At 36.5% G+C, this 22,818-nt stretch overlaps 1 protein-coding gene across 1 annotated transcript in view; it reads left to right on the forward strand.

Moving 5' to 3' along the window:
* Positions 1–22,818, forward strand: part of VWA8 (von Willebrand factor A domain containing 8) — a 185,190-nt gene that overhangs the window by 19,055 nt on the left and 143,317 nt on the right. Inside the window, exons 3-8 of the mRNA XM_051778665.1 lie at positions 2,554–2,684; positions 4,530–4,640; positions 18,460–18,627; positions 20,468–20,632; positions 21,007–21,056; positions 21,361–21,469. Of these exons, the coding sequence (XP_051634625.1) occupies positions 2,554–2,684; positions 4,530–4,640; positions 18,460–18,627; positions 20,468–20,632; positions 21,007–21,056; positions 21,361–21,469 (734 nt within the window). The remainder of the gene's footprint in view (positions 1–2,553; positions 2,685–4,529; positions 4,641–18,459; positions 18,628–20,467; positions 20,633–21,006; positions 21,057–21,360; positions 21,470–22,818) is intronic.

Here is a 22,818-nt window from a genome sequence, read left to right on the forward strand (position 1 = left end):
AGCAAATTGTAGCACCAACTACTCTCCTGCATGTGCCAGATGGTGTCTTAGAGAATACACTGTAGAGGCTTCCTATGCACCATCCTGCAGATTAAGAGTGTAACTATTTAACTACTGCTAATCAGCAGAGTGCCACAAAACAGATTGTTCAAACCCAGTTTGCATTAGATGCTATGTGACTCATTGGATAATTAATAAAAATTGCTGTAATATACTTGCTGATGCTTTCCTCAGTGAATTTGCCCTGTCTTCTAAATGTTGTAGAAAATGGTTACATGATACTTGTAGTAATGTTGACATATGGTTCCTGAATAGAGAGGAATTTTTTTTCAAGTCATGTTAGAGAAAACTTAAAAGTCTTGCAATGCAGAAAACACAGTACAAGTAGTCTAAATATATATAAATGATATACAAGATACTGTGTATGTACATCTAAGGTTGCTTTTGAAAAACTACTGTGCTTTGGAAATAGTTTATGTAGCATAGACTGCATGTACAAAGAAAGTGTTACATGATTTTAGAACAGCATAGCTGGAAAAATGAAGTAGGCTTAATATCTGGAACAATGTACTGAACAACTATTATAAAAATACACTAGAGGCACATTGGCTTCATGCAGGTAGAAGTAATAACGAATGTAAGATCTGTCTTAAAATTTTTGGTACCTTTAAGATAATACTTTTTGTTTGTGTGATGCTTTTCAAATTTGCATACTTGTCCAGTAGCATAGTTTGGACAGAGCAGTTCTTCTGGTGTGATGTATTACCCTTTATTTCCCGAAGAATGTATCTAGTAGAAACTTGCCATATTTTCTTGAAAATCTTGTAGAAAGGAAAGGATTTATTTGCATTTGACCAGTTGCGTGTGGTACAATGTGCATTGCTTTTGGAATACAATACTGCAGTGAAGAAGAAAGTATTTTGCATTCATATTATCTTACTATACCATATATGAAAGCTAATCCTGGGCATGCTCATGACAGTTGTTTAGAAAACAAAACAATAAAGCAAACCTGGAATGTTAGTTTACAAATTAATCTGACAACCATAATGTACGTAGGTAGATTGCTCACCTGTGTGCGTAACTATTCCTGTTCATATTGGTGGGCAGGATATTGTAGATTTCCTTGCAAGTAGATGATTTCACATGGCTTTGCTGAGTGCCAGACCAAAGACCAAAACATTCAGTTAAAGTTTTTGTCAAAGTTTTCCTTAGTCACCTTTATGCTTGAAAAATCTGTATTGAATGTCACACAGTCATTTAAAGCTGTTTCTATGATCTTACAAAAATGAATTTTAATTCTGGTATGCAAAGTGAACTGAACCCTCTCAGAAATGAGAGGCTCTACTGCTTGCTGTCCTTAACTCTGCCCTGCACACACTACTTCCTTGTCTCAGGAAAGCTTAAGTAGCACTGAGCCTTGTTTTTTTAAATGTTGTCTTCTAATTGCAACCAGTAATTGCACTGAAAAAAAGTTAAAAAACCAAATATTAATTTGGAGATTTCATTACTTCTTGCTCCTTTCTTTCTGTGCTTCAGCATCCCAGTCACCACCCTTGAGCCTCCAGCTTCCGACCATCATTAGTCTTGTCAGATTGTTCTGAAAGTAACCGTATACATACGTGCATACATTAGTCTCCCTCCTGACTTGCTTATGTTCGCCTTCTCTTCCTGCACTAGTGCTTCTTGCTTGTGGGTGAGAAAGAGCCAGGGTTTGCTGGGGGATATGTGAAGGACTGTTCTGGGAATATGACGCCCCTCCTTCAGTGTGCTCTTTCTGCATGATGATTTCCAGTGCTGCCAACATTTGAGTGCATATGGTAAAGGCTTTAGTTTAATTATAATCAGGTTATTGCTTTTTAAAATAATGAGTTTTATATTTCTTAATAGAAGTAAGCAGATCTGCTTTGGGTTGTTTTTTATGATGATTTTGGAAGCTATATGGTATCAATGTAGTGATACGGCAAGGTTTGCATTTCCTTAGTAATTCTGTGGTTTATTGTGTCAAAATATAAACAGGAATGAGTTGTCTTTTAAAAAAATAACAAATTAAGTATGTCCCTGATTACTGATCTTCGTCTGGCACAATCACAGTATTTTTTTTTTTGAAGTTCACAATTCAAAAAAGCTTTGGGATATAGGCAGGATAAATATTTTAAAAATTATTAATAATGTATTTACATTATATTAACTGATACTGAGAAGTCCACTCAACATTGAGTAATAAAAACACATCTTTATGTTAATCAGTTTAATGTGAAATAAGAATCAGCAACTTTTTTTTCTGTTTTATGTTGTTTGTTTTTTTGAAGGATGAAGTTGTGCAGACAAAAAAGCAGTGGGTAAGATAGCTGTGTAAACTTATATGTAAATGAAATGGTCTAATATAAATTCTGCGTGGAATTCTCTGCTTTTCAGCTATCCAGCTTTAGGACAGAACATCTTTATGTCTTCATTTTATTTTTGAAGACAAGAACAAAAAAATGTGTGAATGGTCAGGTATCTAGCACTTTTCAAAATTTAATAATGTGTTCTTATCTTTGTGTTTCAAAGTGACAGATTCTCTGGCCCAGTCTGTAGTCCACCATTTAAGATGGATAATGCAGAAAGATCTTCTTGGCCAAGATGTCTTTCTTATTGGGCCCCCTGGGCCTCTCCGGCGATCTATTGCCATGCAGTATCTGGTAAGTACGTTGGTTTAAATTCTTGGAGACATAGTTATTAATGTCAGTTAGTCATTCCTATACTAGACAAGTGGTAAAAAGTTAGTCCTAGAAAATCTTGCAGCAAGCTACTTAGGAGGTAAATAAGTTTTTCCATAAATGTACTTTCCAAAGTTCAATTTTTGTTATAGACAAATAGAAAGTACAGACATTTTAATACATGCTTTTCTGCTTAAACTCCAGGGTAAAAAAAAATGAGTTGGAAAACTGTGTTACCATATGCTATCACAAATGGAGAAACAGTTTGTTCTCGGCATTATGTATGTTAGAAGATTAAGATATCTGGCTACTGTTACAGACAACAAATCGTTTTTGCTTCATTACATAAAAAAACAAACGAAGGAAAGGATTTAGTAAAGAAGTGTTCTGAGTAACATTTGGGAACAGTTATTATGAGTGATTAAAGTAGATGCATGTATGATCCTCTCTTGGAATGTGGGAAGGACTTGCCTACGTCCATCTGCATGAACCATGGGAGCAACATGTACAAAATTTCTCATTTAAAAAGTCAGTGCCCTTAAATGATCAGGAGGAGAGGGTTGTTTGCCCCCAAAAGTGATGTGGGTAGGACTTGGTCTACCATGAGCTATATCGGGAATCTGGTTGGGCAGAGGGATCGTAAATGGAGGTGTATAAACAGTTGTCATAAAGATCAGTCATTCCTTTAAAAATCAAAAGATACTGATTCAAATACTAACTCTCAGAGGTAAAGCATAAAAGAGAAAGCTGCAAGATTTGAACTATGCAAAAGAGAGAAAAGATTTCTTAATTCAGCAAACCAGATGTGCTACTCGATAGCTTGATGCATTCCTTAAAAAAATGAGAAGAGTTTGGTATAACCTAAAAAGAGGACTTAGAAAACACCTGATATCCAGGCATGGGACATAGAATGTGTATTGTTATTTATGCCACTGATTTTATGCACTTGAGATCTATTAGAAAGGCTGCAGCTTACTGATTCAGTGCCATGCCAAAAAACTATGGGAAGGCTGGTCTTTCCGTGTAAGCTGATACGTGCTGTGGTGCCTTTAATGAAGATACATAAGCCTGGAAAAGTTTTATCTGCTGTTACTGAAAGCTTTTACTATGTATTCATATACATGGGGCTAACTGTTGAAAAAACAGTCTGTTTTTTTCCTTTAATTAAAGAAAGTGCAATTTTATCTACCTGCAACATAAAGGACTTGGTGGCTTTGTAACCAGTAGGCACTGAGAAAGTGGAAAGGAAATAATTTTCATAGGGTTTCATATCTCTGCTTTATTCTTTTCATACAACTATAGTTAAAAGATGCCTCATAAGAAAGTTCTGTTAAATCAGTGGTACCTTTAATTGAGGAGTAAGGGCTAAGAGCATGTCATCGTGAGTCCGTTTCCTAAGCAGAATGCATGATAACCCAGATATGGAAATAGCAGGAATATCAGTTAAATAAATATCAGTTAAAAAAAAATGTGTTTTTTTATTTTTATTCATGATTTGCAGATGCTGATTGTTTTTTGGGGTCCAGAACCAGAAGATTAACTTAAACAATTTTACAGATGTTCAATGGCAAGAATATATAGCTGGTTATTTTGGTTTTGGGGAAAACAAAAGTTTATTGAGCAGAAATTGAAACCATTTTGTTTGAGGCAGAACACACTGTAAACATTTTTAAAATAAGAGATATTAGATTTTTTCAGAGTTATTTCAAATCAGTGTGCTGCTGCCTAGAGCTCTTTTGTACAAATGTACCATTAGGCTTATTCTTAAAGTTTACTTACTGAGGTTATAGTCTTACTTTTGTAATAACTTTAATCTGTTGTCCACAGGAGCTAACAAAGCGGGAGGTTGAATATATTGCACTGTCGAGGGACACCACAGAAACTGACCTCAAACAACGACGAGAGATCCGAGGTGGTAGTGCTTTTTATCTTGATCAGGCAAGTTGCACTCGTGTACCACCTGATAGTTGTTTACAAGTAGTTTGAAGGAAGTAATGGTTTATATGATGAAAAATTAATATATGGATTGATATGTTTCTAATGCAAGTAGAAAGTGTCTTGCACTCTTGATCTCATGATTATCGAAAATGTTGTCTCTACCCAAATCCAAGATTACTCTGTCTCATAAGAGTACTACAGGGTTGATTTAGGCAGACAATTTTTGATATGCTTCTATAACAAGTAAGATCTATTCTGTGCAAGTTAGATCAGAACTACCCTTGGTACGTCTCTTCCCCAATACTTGTAGCACATTGGATGTATTTCTGAAATTAATCTTCTGATCTAGTTTCATTGCAAAAGAGTCTAGTTCAAGTGTTTCAAACAGCTCTGTGTTTTGAAACCCAAGCACAGTAAATGGAGGCAACTGGGAGATGTGGTTTGAAAGCTCACTGCTGATGTGGACTAAAATAATGATTTAAACACTCCTGTCATCAGTATTGCCCCAGATCAGTAACTGATTTAGTACAGCCATAGAGTGACTTGGGTTAGGTACGGTTTCTCTTCATGAGTTATCAATGGCATGTTTCCCTTCTGATTATGCAAGCAAAATACACTTCTGTCTCAGTGTAAAGAGACTAAAGTGTTTTGCTAAGGAGGATGAGTTATGAGCTAGACCAAACTCTCTCAGCAATTGTAAATCCGAAATTAAGAGGCTCCAATTGAGGAGGTATGGAAAAAGGAAGAAATAACAACCCTTTGTTAAAGGATATATGTATATTGACAAAAACAGTAACAGAACACAAAAACAACTAAGCAATAATCCTGTACCCAGAAGTCCCCTTCAAAAAAGGAAACGGTCTGATACTTCTCTGACCTCTAGCACGATTCTAATCCCGGTTGGCAGGAGCGCTGTTGGATCACTGGAGGAGCAGAGCCTGCAGTGCTCAGTGTTGGTCAGCGGGGGCGCTCTTGGGCTCTGGCGGCCACTGCGTGGGGGGCCCCGGATCACAGGAGAAGCCAAAATGGAGATCTCCCCCCACCAAGGAGGGGAAGGGGAGAAGGGGAAAGAGGGGCAGTTTCTTTGCCATGAAACTCACGTTGTCTGTGGCTGGCTGCGGTCAGGACCCCCCCCTTTCCTTGACGAGCACAAACTCTCTGATGAATTCTGAGCAGATTCAGGCTGGAGACAGGGCAGTGTGAAGGCAAACCGAGGCCAGAGAGGAGCCAGATGACCAGGTCGAGAGCAAAACGGCCTCAAAGCTTGTCCAACGCACACACACCCCTTGCCTCCGTTAAGGCAAAAAGTGAAAGTGTCCCCTGTTTGTAAGGAGAGGAGGAGAAAAACTCTTCCCCCCTCCCTGCAGTTTTTTAGAAGGGCTATTAGCTGGGAATGCAGGTCTGCCAGCTAGTTCTTTTGTATAGTTAATTACCCCTTCTTCCTCCTTGTTCAACCTCCTTCTCTTACAGTGGGATGGGGGGAAAGGAAAATTTCTGCTTGGATTTTTAGAAAAAGTAAACCTATGACAACTTCATATGAAATGTCCATTTTCCTAGATACCTAAAATTTTTACACAGATTAGGCTTCTAATTATATAAGGTGGGTGAATTCCTCTGATGTAGTATGAACTTAAATGTGTTATCTAAAACAATTTTCAGTTGGTGATGCTGTAGAGGTTAATGATATCACCATCATACAAGTGTTTTGTAAGAGAAAAGATAACCTGAAAGCTCTGTTATCTGTTTTAAAGAAACATTTTCCTTTTTTTTCCCCTTAAATTCCTGATCTCTTTTTCAGCCTCCAAACTTTCAAGAAACCTTTAAACAGACTTTGTTGAAACCATGATATATGACTTTGAGCAATGGAGGATCTTCAGAATGAAGAATTAATAGCTAATCTAAATATATATTTTTTTATTTATTTCTAGTAGTTCAGATTGTCTCGTGCTTCTCTGGAAATGTGAGGATTGCACAATATGAGATAATTTGAAGTATTTACTGTGGATTAAGGCTGTGGCTTCTCATTTGCCAGAGGATAAGAGCACTTGTGTAGGTTGTGGGATTAACTCCTTGGCTCATGTTAGCTCCATGCCTGTTTGCTGTTATGGACAGCCTTATCCTCACACTTGCTATAGGATAGTCAAGGTAATTTAGTGTAAGAGCATTAATTAACTAACGTTTGTAAGGGCCACTGGGGCTGTACTGGGGACTGTAAGAAGCTCGCCAAGATGTGAGATGGTCTGTTAACCCTGTATTTGTCTGTAGACATTGATCCCAATGCAAGTATGAGACAGCTTGCTTCACTTTGTACAAGCTGTTTTGAGTGTTCTCACTCCAGTAAGAACACTCTAGGAAGATTAGCTTTCCAGAGTAAAGGTCTAAGATTACCATCTTCCTCAATGAGTTAGAAATTTTCAGTTAAAAGGTTCTAACCAGAATCCAACACAGTGGTACTTCAGACCAAGACTTTCCTTTAGCAAGATACCATAGTACTAAAATCAGTTGGAATCATGATGTCTTTACTCAGCTCATGTTTTATTCATTGTATTTGTAGCCAGTGTATGGTTAAGCTCTGAACGGAAAATAAGAAAATAAATAATTGGTATTTAGGTGAACACTTAGAATATTTGAAACATGGTGTTCCAGCTGAAGTTTTCTCACCCTGCATTTTAGGTAAAGATACGTAAAATATGGTACATACTTGTGTTTAGAACCATCATAGATCTAATTATTCCATTTTATTATTGAGCTATAAAGTCTTACAGGTTATTGGTGCCTGAATTTTAATTAGTTCATTTAATGATTTTGAGATTTGCAGATGGCTGTACCAATTCAAGACATTAGAGAAGCCGGACAGTACTCTTCTTTAAACCACAGACCATGAACTGTTTGAAGATAGAGAAAGGTATCAGTAGGTAGCCTTAACAAAATATTCCCTAAAGAGCTTGGATTGCTCCAAGTGGCATAGCTGAGCTAAAGAAAAGGTGAGGGACTGAAGATACTAGGCTCCGCTTTTCAGATTTACCTACTGTTTCCTTTCCTGTGGAATCTCATGCTTGCTCTTCATGACACCCAAGAGAAGACAGCAAAGTTCGGAAGTCTGGTTTCCAGAACACGCTCTGTATGAATTCTGTGGGTTGAATAAAACTTAGCTGTTGTTTAAGATAGATGAGGCTTTCTGTATGCAAGTCTTAACATAGTACTGTAGTTTACACTTTGAATAATAATATACTATAATGAAACCTGGCATCTTGTGACCAGAAAGAACTTTAATTTAGTGAATCGTCAAGTTTGCAGACCCAGAAAGGTTTGTAAAGTTTTCTGAGTGATTGTTGAGATATTACAGTTGTTTATAGCTCTACTTTTAATAGTGACAGATTAAATGCTATAGATTTTTATCTCAGAGGTTTCCAAACATCTGCTGTATTTTAACATGAAGTTACTGAACATAATTGCAGTTAGTTATTTTAAATAGATTTGAAAGGTGGCAATTGGGAAACAGTTACTGAAATTCTGTATTGAAATGTATATTGAAGGGCCAGCGTATCAAATATTCTTGCATATTAGCGTTTCTTAGTACTAGAATGAATCAAATGGGAGATTTGGAATTAGGTAGGTAACAGAGATATCTGAAAAAGGGGTTATTTACCTCAGGAATAGGAGGCCATTAAAAGAAAGTGTAGCAAGGTGAATTTATGCTGATACTTTTGATCTCTGTTTGGCCCTGGCCACCTGTAGTAGTTTATATTCTCCCTGCCAAGTTCACTGATAAAACGGTGAATTCATCCTTGGAGGGAGAACTTCTGTATAAACTATTGTAATTGGTGTTCTACTATTGGTTCATTGTCTGCCAAGGGCATTTGAAGGAGAAATCAAAGAGGAAGGGAGGAAGGCTCGACCCCTGACTCAGTTAAGGAAGACCCCCAAAGCACACTGCATGTGCGTTAGGGGATTTCTGAAGTTCTCATGCATGCGCAGAAGAGATGTGCTTACATAATAGGGGGTGGGACTGAGGGCCTCTGGCTGGGCAGTGCTGGCCACACCTGCGGAGGTTGAGGTCACTCAATTAATTGTATAAAAGCAGGTAGCGTTTTCTTAGAAGAGAGCTAGCTTTACCTCAAGGACAATGTTGCCTTTGGCGGGGACGCCTGCCAGTTTGTGAACTTACTGACTCTCCAAGGATGCAGCTTCTGCTATGGGTAATTATAGGCATGCTAGGTCAGTAAGATAACTTTATGGGCAACAACTGGGTAACTGGGGAGGTCGTACTGGGGGCTTATTTCTCTCCTCCTTCCTCCCTTTTGGGTTTGTTTGTTTTGTTGGCCACCTCTTGGTAATAAATATCAGTTTTGTTGAGCTTGCAACGGTGTCTTGGTTTTCAAGATTCAGTATGGTCCGAACCCTCCCTAATACAGAAAGGTAAACATTGAATTGGTAAATTCATTCCCTATTAAACTAATGTAAAATAAAGAATTTATAATGGGGTAATGGTGAATTATTTGTTTTAATTCAAGTACTGACAGCAGAAAATTCTGTTTTCTAGTCTTTACCTTGGGCCATTAATTTTGGCTTTCAGCTATAATTCACTGTTAAAAGCCTCAAAAATGTCATTATTGCTGTTACTGAGCTAATTAAGTAACCTCTTGATTTTATTCTGTAATTTATTCCATGGGTTAATTATGTTGTATATCAAGCAATTAGTTAAAATTGTATTACATAAATATTTAAATGATACCTTCTAATTTTGCTTTTATTGATAGAAGAGCTTGTCTTGTAGAGTGGTTTTCTGCTTCTATAACTCTTTATAGTTGAGCTGTCAACTTCATTGAACCAGTATGAAGATTCCAAGGAATTAGATTTGATATTTTTTGTCCTTTTTTTTTTTCTGATGTGGTTTTGCTTTTTATTGTGTGTGTAAAGGTATAAAAGGCACATCTCTGGTTTACACTCTTATTAGTACAGCCTTCTGCATTAGTAATTATTACATCTAAGGAAATCCTACATTATTTTAGTGTAATAGATGCATTTGGGAGAGCAGCTAAGCCGTTTTATTGGTGCTTGAGAGGTGTATTGCTCCAGGACTGTGTCACAAACCATGTTGTCTGAAATGCCTGGTTTTGTTTACCCTGTAACTTCCAGCTTTTGCATAAAATGAAGCAAGCTTCCTAAACAAAAACCACTTAATAAAGTGTACAGCCTTTTCTGTTCAAGACAATCAAATTAACTGAGGTTGGAATAAGTATATAGATGTCATATGATTATGTGCTGAAAAATTACAAATTCAATGTCATGTTTTTGAAGATTTGCGGATTAAGCTGTATCCACTGTGTGGATATATATGTATATCACTGTCATTTCTGTATATACAGAATTAGACTGTTTTGGAGTATCTTTGAACTATGTGAACATATTCATTTTAATACAATAATTTTACATCCCTAACTGCACCAGCATCATAAGTTACACCATGATAAAATATAAAATTGATTGTCAAGATACCAGAAAAATAATCTTCTAACAAGGCTTGAAAGACTTCTTGTAGCAAACAATTAAATACCCAGAGTGACAGAAATGACAGCTTAAACTATCCTGTCTGTAAAATGAACATGACATGAAATCCCCTGGAGTAGCACTAAACAGATTTGAGTTTGGTTTCCTTTAATCAAAGCAGAATAGAAAGGGAACTATAAAATCAGACATGAGAATAATTGAATGAAATTATAATAATATTTGAGTGTGAGATTATAATCATATTTGAGAGTGTGTGTATGTATTTTTATATGTGTTTGTGTACACAGATAAAAATAAAAATCTTTCTGTATCTTACTAAAGAGCTGTGTAAGGGTAATTCAGCTTTAAAAAAATAACCAGTGAGAGCAAATTATTGCTCTCTATCACAGACTAATTCTGTGATTTATTAACTTACTGCTTTGGAGGAGACAGTGGGCTTTTGATGTGCTGGTAAGTTAGCCACAGCAAAGGCATTGTCAGAAAGTATAACTTCATTGACTGACTGTCACTGCAGTATCTGTCTACCTAGAACAAGGAGCGAGAGAGCAAAATTTGTAGAGAGAAGAGACAAGCATTGCACTGCTCCAAAAGTGTGAATGTTACTATTTATTTTCTTGTTTTGTCCCACATTGCACAGAAAGAGGGAAACATTAGGTAGAAATCAAGAGTATTTGGATGAACTCACTCTTTAGTATTGTTGACATAGTATATCTTTTATCTAAAAAGAAAATGCATGGTGAGGATCCCTATATAGTAGCCTCTTAACTTTGAGAAGGGATTTTGTTTTAATCATTTGTAATATTTCTTTCATGCTACGAAAAGTGCCAGCATTTAACTTGATTTGTTAGTTGACAGTTCAAACTCTGGTATCTTGTGTTGATGTATCGGGTATGAAGAGGAATGCCTGTGACGTAATGTGGAGGAGTATTAGAACCGCGTATTTATAATTCCTTACAGACTAAAATCAAAAGTGTGAGGTTCTTTTTTCTTATGTTTGTGTCTGTTACATGTATATTCTACTTTCCTTTCAGCTGTTATTTCCTACAATGGGGGAAAGAGTAATACTTGGTAATATATGGGATCTTAATACCCATAGGCAATATGGACTTGATGGATGGTGCTCTGAGTGAAAGTGATTTCTGAGTGATAACCAACTTAATAACTTTTAGATATCTGTCAAGTACCTAATTTCCTTTTTATTTTACTACTCAAAAGGAAGAAAAACTTAAATTACCTTTCTCCCTTATTCTTGTCCTGAAGACAAGAGTTATTGCAAATGAAGATAAAAACCCTCCAAGACAAGAGTTATAGCAAATGAAGATAAAAACCCTCCAAGTTTCTTTGTTTGTAGGTATTTACGCTAGTAAGTCTGTGAAAACACTCAGTTTGCTTGTTCCTGGTTCTGGCTTTGCCCAAGAGGTAAAATGTTTCACATATCTGATGTAAATATGCTGTTGTACTAATATACCTGTTGTAAAGCAGCTACAATAGCCGGACCCTGCCTGTGTGGGGACATGATTTCTTGTAAATACAGTTTGCAGACACTATTGCAAAAACACCTGACTGTCATGTTAGGGTAAGGGGTGATGGAAATAAAACATCATTTGACGTGTGATACTTCAAAAATGGAAAAACAAAAAAGTGGAGAGGAAACTGAAATCAGTGACTGGAGAAGCAAAAATCAATGACTGTGAAATGAAAGACTGTTCCAGTTCTTGTCACATTAAGATATTTATGTTCTGATTCACTTCCTAGAGTAAACTTTACTAACCAAGTTTTCTGATTTGAAATTCCAATAAACTCAATAGTTTTTTCTTTAGCTGTTTTTCATTCTGTGCCATGGTGTTGCATTATGAATTAGATGCTCACCATTGCAGGCCATTCATCCTCACTGAAACACTAACTACTGCAGACAGCTGGATTCTCTCTTTGGATACTAACTAGCCTGTCTGACAGTGCTCTTGTATACTGCAATTTCTCTGTCTTTTGTGGGGTTTTCAATTAAAAAAGGAGTGGATAACAGTACCTGTCTTGTAATTTTCCTAACCTCACAGGGGAAAATTCACTATAAAACCTACCCAGAAAACACTTGATTAACTCAGCGGGTAGGCTGAATAGTGCATATGTAGCCCTCTACTCCATTACAGAGTGAAAAAAAAGGTTGAATTTGTTCTTAAGTTACCTTTTTAATTTGACTTATAACATTAGTTACTATTACTTTGATTTTAATAAAACCTGAACATCACATTTGGAATATGTGTAATTCAGTATACTTGTGACCTAAATTGTAAAATGCGAAACTGTAGTATATCATTGTCTACAAAATGAAAAATTTTGTAACAAAAAACAGACTACACATTTTTGATAAATAGTAGGTCTGGGTGTCATCTTTCAATACCATTATGCATTCAGAAATTTATATTAAATAAATTCTATTTTAAACAACTAGCACAAGGTTTTAAAAATATTTAAGGAAAAAGATTACAGTAATTTTTCATAAAAAGTTGATATTTTTGTTTTTAAACTGGTTGAATATGACTTTAGTAGGCCTTTATGTTACTACATAGTTTTTGTTATTTTGGAGGAAGTCTTATCGTATTCAATCATTTACCAGCAGTTGTGGTCAACTACAAGTGTGATGCCTGTCTGTAAGAACAGTCACAAGGAGAATCCTGGGAACTACAGGTCTGTTAGCCTGACCTTGGTGCCAGGGAAGGGCATGGAGCAGATTGTCTTGAGTGCCATCATGTAACATGTACAGGACAACCAGGAAATCAGGCCCAGGCAGCATGGGCTTGTGAAAGGCAGGTCCTGCTTGACCAGCGTGATCTCCTTCTGCGACAAGGTGACCCACGTAATGGATAATGGAAAGGCTGTGGATGTTGTTTACCTAAACTTCATTAAAGCTTTTGACACTGTTTCCCACAGCATTCTGCTGGAGAAACTGACTGCTCATGACTTGGATGGGTGCTGGGTTAAAAACTGGCAGGATGGCCAGGCCCAGAGAGTGATGGTGAATGGAGTTACCTCCAACTGGTGACTGGTCACCGGTCATGTTTCCCAGGGCTTAGTATTGTGGCCAGTCCTGTTTAACATCTTTTTTGTTAACCTGTATGAGGCAAAGGGGTGCACCCTCAGTCAGTTCACAGACAACACCAAGTTGGGCGGGAGTGTTGATCTGCTGGAGGGCAGCAAGACTCTGCAGAGGGATCTGGACAGGCTAGATCAAGGGATTGAGGCCAATGGTATGAGGTTCAGGAAGGCGAAGTACTGGATCCTGCACTTGGATCATAATAACCCCATGCAGTGCTACAGGCCAGGGGAAGAGTGGCTGGAAAGCTGCCCATTGGAAAGGGACCTGGGGGTGCTGGTTCACAGCCAGCTGAACATGAACCAGCAGAGTGCTGAGGTGACCAAGAAGGTCAGTGGTATCCTGGCTTGTATCAGAAACAGTGCAGCCAGCAGGACCAAGAAAGTGATTGTCCCTCTGTACTTGGTGCTGTTGAGGCCATACCTTGAGTCCTGTGTTCAGTTTTGGGCCTCTCACTACACGAAGGACACTGAGGTGCTGGATTGAGTCCAACGAAGAGCAGTGAAGCTGATGAAAGGTCTGGAGCACAAGTCTTATGAGGAGCAGCTGAGGGAGCTGGGTTTGTTTAGGTTAAGGGGAGACCTTATTGCTCTCTACAACTACCTGAAGAGAGGTTGTAGAAAGATGGAGGTAGGTCTCTTCTCCCAGGTGACAAGTGACAGGATGAGAGGAAATGGCATCAAACTGCACCAGAGGAGGTGTAGATTGGATATTAGAAAAAAATTAGACATTGTTTACAGATATCTTTAAAATTTAGCATAGTAGTTTCCCCGGTAGGAGACAATTTTGTATGCTTCACTGCCCCAACATGTGTTTGTATGTTGATCTCTAGACTGCCTCTAAATTTCTAGAGAGTTTGCTGTTTTCATATCAGTATTATAAAAAATTATCATCTTATTGGTTCTTTTGCATCTTTTTAGAAGAATAACATGATCCATTTACAGTAAATTACAAGCTTTGATCAATGTGCTCTTCCTTCCTTGGTAAAATGAGTAATAAAAGCTCCTAACATATTCCATTCTGCATCTCTATAATTTCTTTTTCTGTTACCTGTTACTTGTTGGTTAGTTTGAACAATGTAAATTTTAAAAACTTGATCCATTGTATTTGACCCATGGAAATAAATTTAGAAGGTATCAATTTCCTCTGAGTTTTGTGATATTTGTTAGCATGGTAGGTTACAGGGACTCAAATGTCCACCTCCCTTCGCTGGAAAACAGACTGTGCCATGGATTTAATATCAAGTCCTTTTAGCCTACTGCAGGCAGTCAGCATCATGTTAGCTCAAAACCAGCCAAAGTTTTGTGTTGTCTTTAGTATATGGTTGTTAAGGGTCTCTTTTCATCATAAATGACATCTGGACATTACATTGTTGTGATGTTTATGAGATACAAGAATGATTGGAAAGAATTGGGTGGATGAGTTTGTGTGGGATATTGTGCAGGTGGTGGGAACAAGATATTGCATTGGAAGGGACATCTGAAAGCTAGGCTACAGATGCTGAGAATCCTTACCTCATTAGTTCTCATGCATTTCAGTATGTGCATTGTGGGGAGCTTTTTTCTGTCCTTCATCCCTTTCTAACACTATATAACTTCATCCATGTGTTTATACAGTGTGATTTATGTCAAAACTGGGGTTTACAGCTTCCTGCACTTATATTTTGCAATGCTCAAATGGAGGAGCTCACTGTGGTTCAGCTACAGAAAAGTCAATGAAAGTCTGCTTAGGGTTGTCTTGTTTCTAAGGTGGTTTTGCCTTTAAAGGTAAAATATATGTATTTTTAGATGCAGTGTGAAACTGTGGTAAGCATTCTGTGTTACGTATTTGTTGCATAAAGCCATTACAGTGAGATCAGTGCTGTGTGAAAGGTTTCTGCTCCCAGCCTGCAGTAGCTGCAGGTATTCCCTGGAGCAGGTATCCAGGTTACCATCCTTCCAGAGCCCTGGGAGCACAGGTGGGAGGCAGCAGCATCTGTCCTCCTCTGATGAGCAAAATAGTCCCTCACTGCAGTGACAATAAATCTGAAAGTAAACATTTAAGAAATCCCTCTTGGCCTTTTAACAAGTATTTATATGTTTAATCTTAGATTTATTAGCAAGGTTGCATGATATAAGCCCCCACGTCAAATTTATGTTTGATATTAAACATTTAGAATGAACAAGGCTAGTGAGAGAGGGAGGCAGTGCAACTCTTTCTGGGTTCTCTTTATAGAATTATGAAGATTTGTTTCTTGGAAGCATTTTTAAAAAACGATTTTCAGTGGCAGATTGCAAACTTACTTTCCTTCCTCTGATTTTTTTATTGCATTTTAGTTTCCATACCAATCCATCAATACACAGATAAAGCTGAAGTAATGATTCAGAGGATGCCTTGTAGTATGCCTAGCAAAAACTTACTACTTATTAACAACCAGAATGCGGAAATAGCATAGTTCAGCAAGAGATAGTTCAACTGTTCTGGTCTTAAGAGCAGACTTTATGCTACTTAACACAAGAATTTTAGAGGTAGATGAAGTGTGCATTACTTAATTGTATTCTGGAGAAAAACTTCCATTATTTCAGACAGGCTTTGAAAATAAATAAAGGAACACAGTTTGGTAGAAGGCCAATCAGAGTACATTAGAACCCAGGTTGTGGTCATGGTATCATTGTTATGGGGTGTCTTTGATTAAGAAGTAAAAAAACCATGGTTGTACATTCAGTCTTTCCTGAAGCTGATTGTTAAAGGTACATATAGGTAGGTAAAGATAATTTGAAGCTTATCTTGAAATTTTGTTTTCTCGAGAAATAGGACTTTGACTAACAACTTCCAACAGTTTCCAAGCTCTGTATTTGGTCCTGATGATCAGCAGTCAGCATAGTGTAGTAGGCTACTTCTCAAGATTACACTGCTAATGAAGAGTATCTTCTTTCTTGAAGTTAATGATTTTTATATACTTCCTAATATTCACTGTCAGCAGTGTCACTCCTACAGCAGATATCCTTCATATACAAGTTCAAGAAAGAGGTTTGTGTTGATACTGGAAGCCTGTCGTTTCAGTAAGCCTTCATCCATAGTGTGCGTGTCTCAACGTGAGTCAACAAGATTCTATGGATACTCAAAATATTTTGAAACCATATGAACAGAATGTGTATTTTCCTCTGGCTAGTAAAAATCAGTCATAAAGTCTTCACAGACTTAAAATGTGCATAATCCAACCAGCTTGGCAAATAAACTGTTTGTTAAAGTGTATTCTGGCTGTATTTCCAGGCTGCGTTTAGACAAAATCGCATTTTGTTCATGCCAGGTATTGGACTGTCTGGTGGAGACTCAGGTTTTCTATTCAAACGGGTTGAAGCAGATTTTTTACTTGACCAGTGACCTTTCTAGGGAAGAATGTTAATAGAGAATTTATCCTTGGTATACATTTTATGGGATAAGGAGAAGGGTATTTTATGTTACCTGTTAGTAGGTTATAATGTCCCCAATGAACAACAACAACAACAAAATTCATTGCTTATTTAAAGAATTGGTGGTTCAGTGGAAGAGAAATAATCTAAGCATTGTCGCTTATTTTAACAGGTTTATTCCATGTTCCTCAGATACTGATTGTGAGGCCAGATATAAAAATCTCGTCTTTCTAAGAAAGGAGCTTGATCTGGAGATGTGTACCAAGATTTAGTAGTTCCTTTTTTCAGTAGTGTTTGCCTGGGTCTGTATTAGATACATTAATGATTAGGGATTATTTCCGTTTTAATAGCAATGTGAAAAGCTTATGTTATGGCTAATTTACCAGTTGTTAGTTATGTTTCTAAACTGTGCATAAGAAGCATCTTAATTAATTAGTCTTATCATTTACTGTCTTCTCAGATGGATCTCTGATTCAGTTGGATACTTTATAACACATAGCAATCAATTTGTTGTGCAGAACTCTTCGTCTCTGTCCTTATGCATCCTTTATACATCTGCTTTCATATATAATTTTTCAAGTTATTTTTGTGTTCTAATGTTTCTCCATTATTCTTTCTCATATCTTCCTTCTTTCTCTCTGACCCAATTTTTGGCATCTATTGTATTCATCAGAGATTTCCATCTAGTATTATATGACAGGTTCTTCTGTAGGAGTTTATGGGAGGCATAATCTAAAGAGACTTCATTTGTCTCCCTTTGTAACTGTGCTTGTGACTAAAATTTTATTTAAATGTGATAGGAATGCAAAGAAAGACTCTTTGATGCCTCTAAATGTGACCTGTGCCCAAACGTGCCGTGTTGTTATCTGATTAAACTTCTGCAAATTGGAAAAGCACAAGAATGCATTGTATTTTGGAGTCTTTTACTGGGCAGTAATTAGGAATATTAGATAGCAAGTGCAGTTAATGTACTTGAGTGAATGTCATTATAATAAGGTTGCATGAAATCACCAGCACAGCTTAGTTTTACATTTTGGCTCAGCATTATGCACTTAGATAAGCAGCCATATGTAAACAACAAATTAACTAGAAAAGAAATAATTTTCTATCCCTAAGTCTCCAAAGGATTATAAAGTCAATGACTGCATTTTTATTCTGTTTTTGTAGAAGACCGTATTCAGTCAGGGAATATACTTCTAAATATTTTTTATTTTTTCACTTTTTAAAAAAATGTATTATTTATTAGCACTATTTTGTTTTCATCATCCATGTTTGATTTCAATAGATTTATAATCTAATCAGACTAAGCAATGTGCTGAGGATGCATTATGCTGGTGCATATTCTGAAAAATCCAAAGGAATACCAGACCTTTTTCTAAGTATTTTAATATAATTGTCAACGTGTAAAACCACCTTGATTGTATGTTTTCTGTTTAGATACCTATCCCAGAATTGTTAAAATACCCAAAAGTGCAAAATATTATGTGACATCAAAAAGAAAGGATGTCACATATTAATATATACTGTGTATACACTAAAATTCTGCAAAGTTTTATATTTTATTCTGTTGGTACAAAATAGAAGAACTTATTTCTGTCAGTCCCTGTAATAGTTAGGAGATAAAAGTCCAGCTCATGAATGTGAAGCACTGTTAAAGTAGTCAGCTGTCATTCTTCCTGATTGCTACTGATGTGAATCTTACTAATTCTTACAGAAAGAGGCACTGTTTTGGGAAACACTTGGAGGTTCTTTTTCAGCAGGATTTAATGAAATATGGAAGGTTTAATTCTATTATAATATTGTGGGGCTTTATTTTTTTTAAAAGTGTGCGGTTCGTGCAGCTACTGAAGGCAGAATTCTTGTTCTGGAAGGCTTGGAGAAGGCTGAGCGGAACGTCCTGCCAGTGTTAAACAATTTACTGGAGAATAGGGAAATGCAGCTTGAAGATGGTCGTTTTCTCATGTCTGCAGAGCGTTATGACAAACTTTTGCAGGTATGGAAATGCTCTTTGGATTTTCCTTTTTCTTTTTTTTTTTCCTGTTCTTGGTAGTGCTGGAATACTGTTGTGAAGGGGAGAGTACTTACAAATCAAATGGGGGAAATCTCACCAAGGTTTCTGTGGTTTTTTTCTGGAATGTTGCATAGAATGAAGTAGGCAGGGTAAGCTATGTGGGAAGTCAAACTACTGTTTTCAAAAACAAAAAGTTTTCATCTGTATCTTGTCTTCACAGGAAAAAGAGTAGTCCATGTTAACCTTATATGAAGTGTGTATGTTTCTAAAACGTGGAACTAAAATATACTTGTGAAAAGATATTTAAGTTGAAATTGTTCCCATGAAGTTCAGATAATGCTTCAACATTGCAATAGCCTTGTTGCTAAGCCTTTAAAATGTTAGGATACCAAACAAATGAGGTCAAGATGAGCGACACTGTATTCATTGGTGCTGTTTTGCCTTTAATTTGCAAAAGTATATGTAAAGAGCAATCTAAACTATAGAAAATGGTTAGATTGATAGGAAATGAGATTTTACTCACTAACATTATTTTTTTTTTGACAGTTTCAGTAGTACTTTGCATCTTACTTTCATGTACTGTAGTTGCCAGTCACATACCTGTCAGTCTAACACCTGCTTGCTCACGTTTCTGTCTGCCATACCTAACTGTGGTTACTTATATAATTCAGACCCATGTGGCACAGGAGGGAAATATGCACTAAGTCTTCTGTCATTGGTCTCAATTGCATGAACTTACCAGCTGTGGTGAAGTACCATAGTGAATTTCTAAAAATATATATATATTTCTTATGCCTCTCATCTGTGGTTAAAATTCTTCTGATCCATGCCTTTTCCAAAAATATTTTATTATATTTAATTAGTAGATGCAGTTATTGGAAGTATTATTATTATATTTCAAAACAAAGCTTTAAAATGTAGTTTTATTTAAAGACTGAAAATGAGAATTCAAACAGATTCAGTTGTAAAACATTTTCTTTTCCTTTTTCCATTTAACACTTTTCTAATGATTAAATGTTTCAAAATGAGTGCCTCAGGCAAACTGCTAATAGTTTATGAGTTAAATAAATCTCTTGCTACAATATTAAATCTAATATTGTTGTTTTATTGTTTGGGGAATATTGTATTATATAAACTAATGTTCATTTTGCTTCTCCTGTGTGAATAATTACTGTGCATCTAGGTCTGAAGGAAATGTACTCATGTGTGGTTTCAAGGAAGTCTTAACTGTGATGTGGAAAGATAAAGACTGCATTTTTTGGTGTAATGAATCCTTTACTTGACAATAATACATAAAGGAGGCTAGTTTTGTATTATTTAATATAATACAACATAATTTTTAAACGGAAGTTTTAAAATGGAGATTTTTAGTTGCCTTTACGCTTGTAATAGGGGGGGAAGAAGAAAAAAGCTTGTTTGTGGTAAACCAATTCTAATATTTTAGAGTAAAATAAACATTGTGGTCTGTATATTTTCTGTTCTTCATAAAAACAGTCTTATATTAGTACCTTTTCACATGATGTAATGTAAGGTAGCATCACAACAGGCACCACCATCTGTGGGGTTTTTGGTCAAATTGCTACAGGCCTGAAAGCTGTACCTAATCAAGCATTCTTTTTATGTTCATTTTGAAAAAACTTGGTTTTACCTTCCACAGATTTGACGAGTTCAATGCTTTCTAGCCACTCTCAATGAAAGATGAGAACACTACTACATTTAGGTTGAAGGACCAGCGCTGTTAATTGATCTGAAGCTTAGTCATCATAAGTTTTTAATGATGTGGGGTTTTTTTCTTCTTGTTGCTTTATTTTAATTTATTTAGGATCATACAAAATCAGAGTTAGATGCATGGAAGATTGTTCGGGTCAGTGAAGATTTTCGAGTGATAGCACTGGGCCTGCCAGTACCTAAATACTCTGGTAACCCTTTGGATCCACCTCTTCGCTCTCGATTTCAAGCTAGAGATGTTTATCATCTGCCCTTTAAGGTGAGTGTTGTAGCAGAAGATTGGATTATTCGTACTGGGTAAAGATAATATTTTGATGTTATGTTTTACTTACCTCACCTCTGAAAAGAATTCTTGACTTATGAATTTATATCAAAGTACATTTTTAATAATATATTCCTGAGATGCAGGTTTAGAGTTGCCATGGAATGCTGCAGCAGAAAAGTAACTTCTGTAAAACATATAAGAATTTGATTTTTTTTTCTTAAATAAAATTAATTCTATGACAAGGAGTGAGTAGAATCCTCACGTCTAAATTATAGGAAAAGATAGAAAATGCCATATATATCATGACCTGTGACCCACAATATGATCCCAAAATTAATTTATTCTGTGATTTTATGTTCTATTTTCAGGACCATCTTCAGCTATTATATTCAATTGGATCAAACATTTCCACAGAGAGGTAATTTTTCATAATTAAAAAAAAATTGAAAAAATGAATAAGTGATGTCCTTGCAGGATTCCGTGCTATTTTTGCTTCTCTATCACTGCATAGAGACAGGAACTGAAGAAATTTTTTTTATGAGTGGGTATATGCTCACACTGCTTTTTGTATGCAGCCTTCATGCTTTAGAACTTCAGTTACACCTTACTTGTTTGCTCTCAGAAGTAGTTCCAGCATCTTTAACTGTATTTAACTTTTTATGCTTTAGTATTTTAAATATAGATAGCATGTATAAAACTCTGTAATTCTTTTTCCTATGCAGAATTTCTCAGCTCCTGTCTTTTGCTACAACTCTCTGCTCTCAAGAATCTTCTACACTGGGACTTCCAGATTTTCCTTTAGACAGCTTATCGGCTGCCGTTCAGATTTTGGTATGTGCATACACATGCTGTGAAACTGTATGGGCTTAAAATTTCTCAGATCTGGTTTATTCATCTTGTCAGAAGAAGATTAACATGAATATTTAAAAAGGAAACCTGAAAAAACTAAGAATAGTTTGAGGAAGAAAAGTCTCACTCAGATGTCTCTGGATAATATTTTAACCAAGCATATAGCATAACATTGAAAGATGAAGTATGATATGACATAAAATTTGTACTGTGATTAAATGTATCTTAGCGCTCAATTTATTATTTTTTCCTCTCTGGTGAATCATGTTACCTGACTTCAGGGGCATCTATGGTTTACCTGGCAGCACTCAGGTAGTCACTGGAGAGAAATAAAAAGCACAACCTAAAAGTGCTTTGGATTTAATGTTATGCTTTAAATCAGATTGATCACATTACAAAGACACCTATTGTTCTCCAACTGATATGTTAAAGGACTCAAGAAACTATTCAAATGTGGGTGGAGGAAACAGTTACGTTGTCTGAGATGAAGCCTACATTAGGTCTTTGGGTGGTCTGATGGATTTAGAATAAACATGGAAATGGAGGGTTACGTGAAGAGGCAGGTTTTGCACACTTGAAGATGCAGTGCTTCCTGACACCTGCAGTTCATAAGGAAATACGCAACTGTACACCTGCTGAATTTACAGTGACAGATCAGGCAGATCAGGAATAAAGCTGTGGCAGTCCTTCTGCTTTCCCAGATAGTCCTCTGTCTCTTGGACTTTATAATTACATGGTAAAAAGCCAAAGTCAGAATGGAAGGTGCCTCCTGAAGGAAGTCAGGGAGATGAGATCTGTATGAAGAGAGAGAGGGGTTGGTGCCCTTTTGCATGCAGTAAGATATGGTCAGCCTAGGAGGGTAAAGTACAAGGACAGTTTCTCAAACCCTCTCTCCAAGGTGCAGGAGTCTGTAGAAGGATCTCGGGATAGTTCTCTGTTGTCTCATGTGCAGTCCTTCTACCTATGGTACTGCTCAGCAGCAGATCACTTTCTACATGTTTTATTGGATTATATACATTGAAATATAGTTACTGTGGTGCTCAGTCCCCTCAGTTGTGCTGGATGCTTACAGACATAATTTATTTTCTGAATTTGTGATCCTACATTAGATGTAGAACTCATTAAAATTCAAGTTCAGTGAAATGAAGCAGGATTTGGAGGGCTTTAGAAAAGAAATACGTGTTGGATTTTAAAATAAATTGCAACTTTTTATTCTTTGAGCCCCATGGTGAAAAATTATTTTTAAATGAATGCCAGATGGCTTTCAGAGTAACAGAAACAAAATGAGCCCTAAGCTATTACCTAAACTATGGAATGAAGGAAGCATTTTA

This window comes from Manacus candei, unplaced genomic scaffold (assembly GCF_025592945.1).
Source record: "Manacus candei isolate 608988 ecotype Guabito, Panama unplaced genomic scaffold, ASM2559294v1 h1tg000014l, whole genome shotgun sequence".
NCBI classification, from domain to species: Eukaryota; Metazoa; Chordata; class Aves; order Passeriformes; family Pipridae; genus Manacus; species Manacus candei.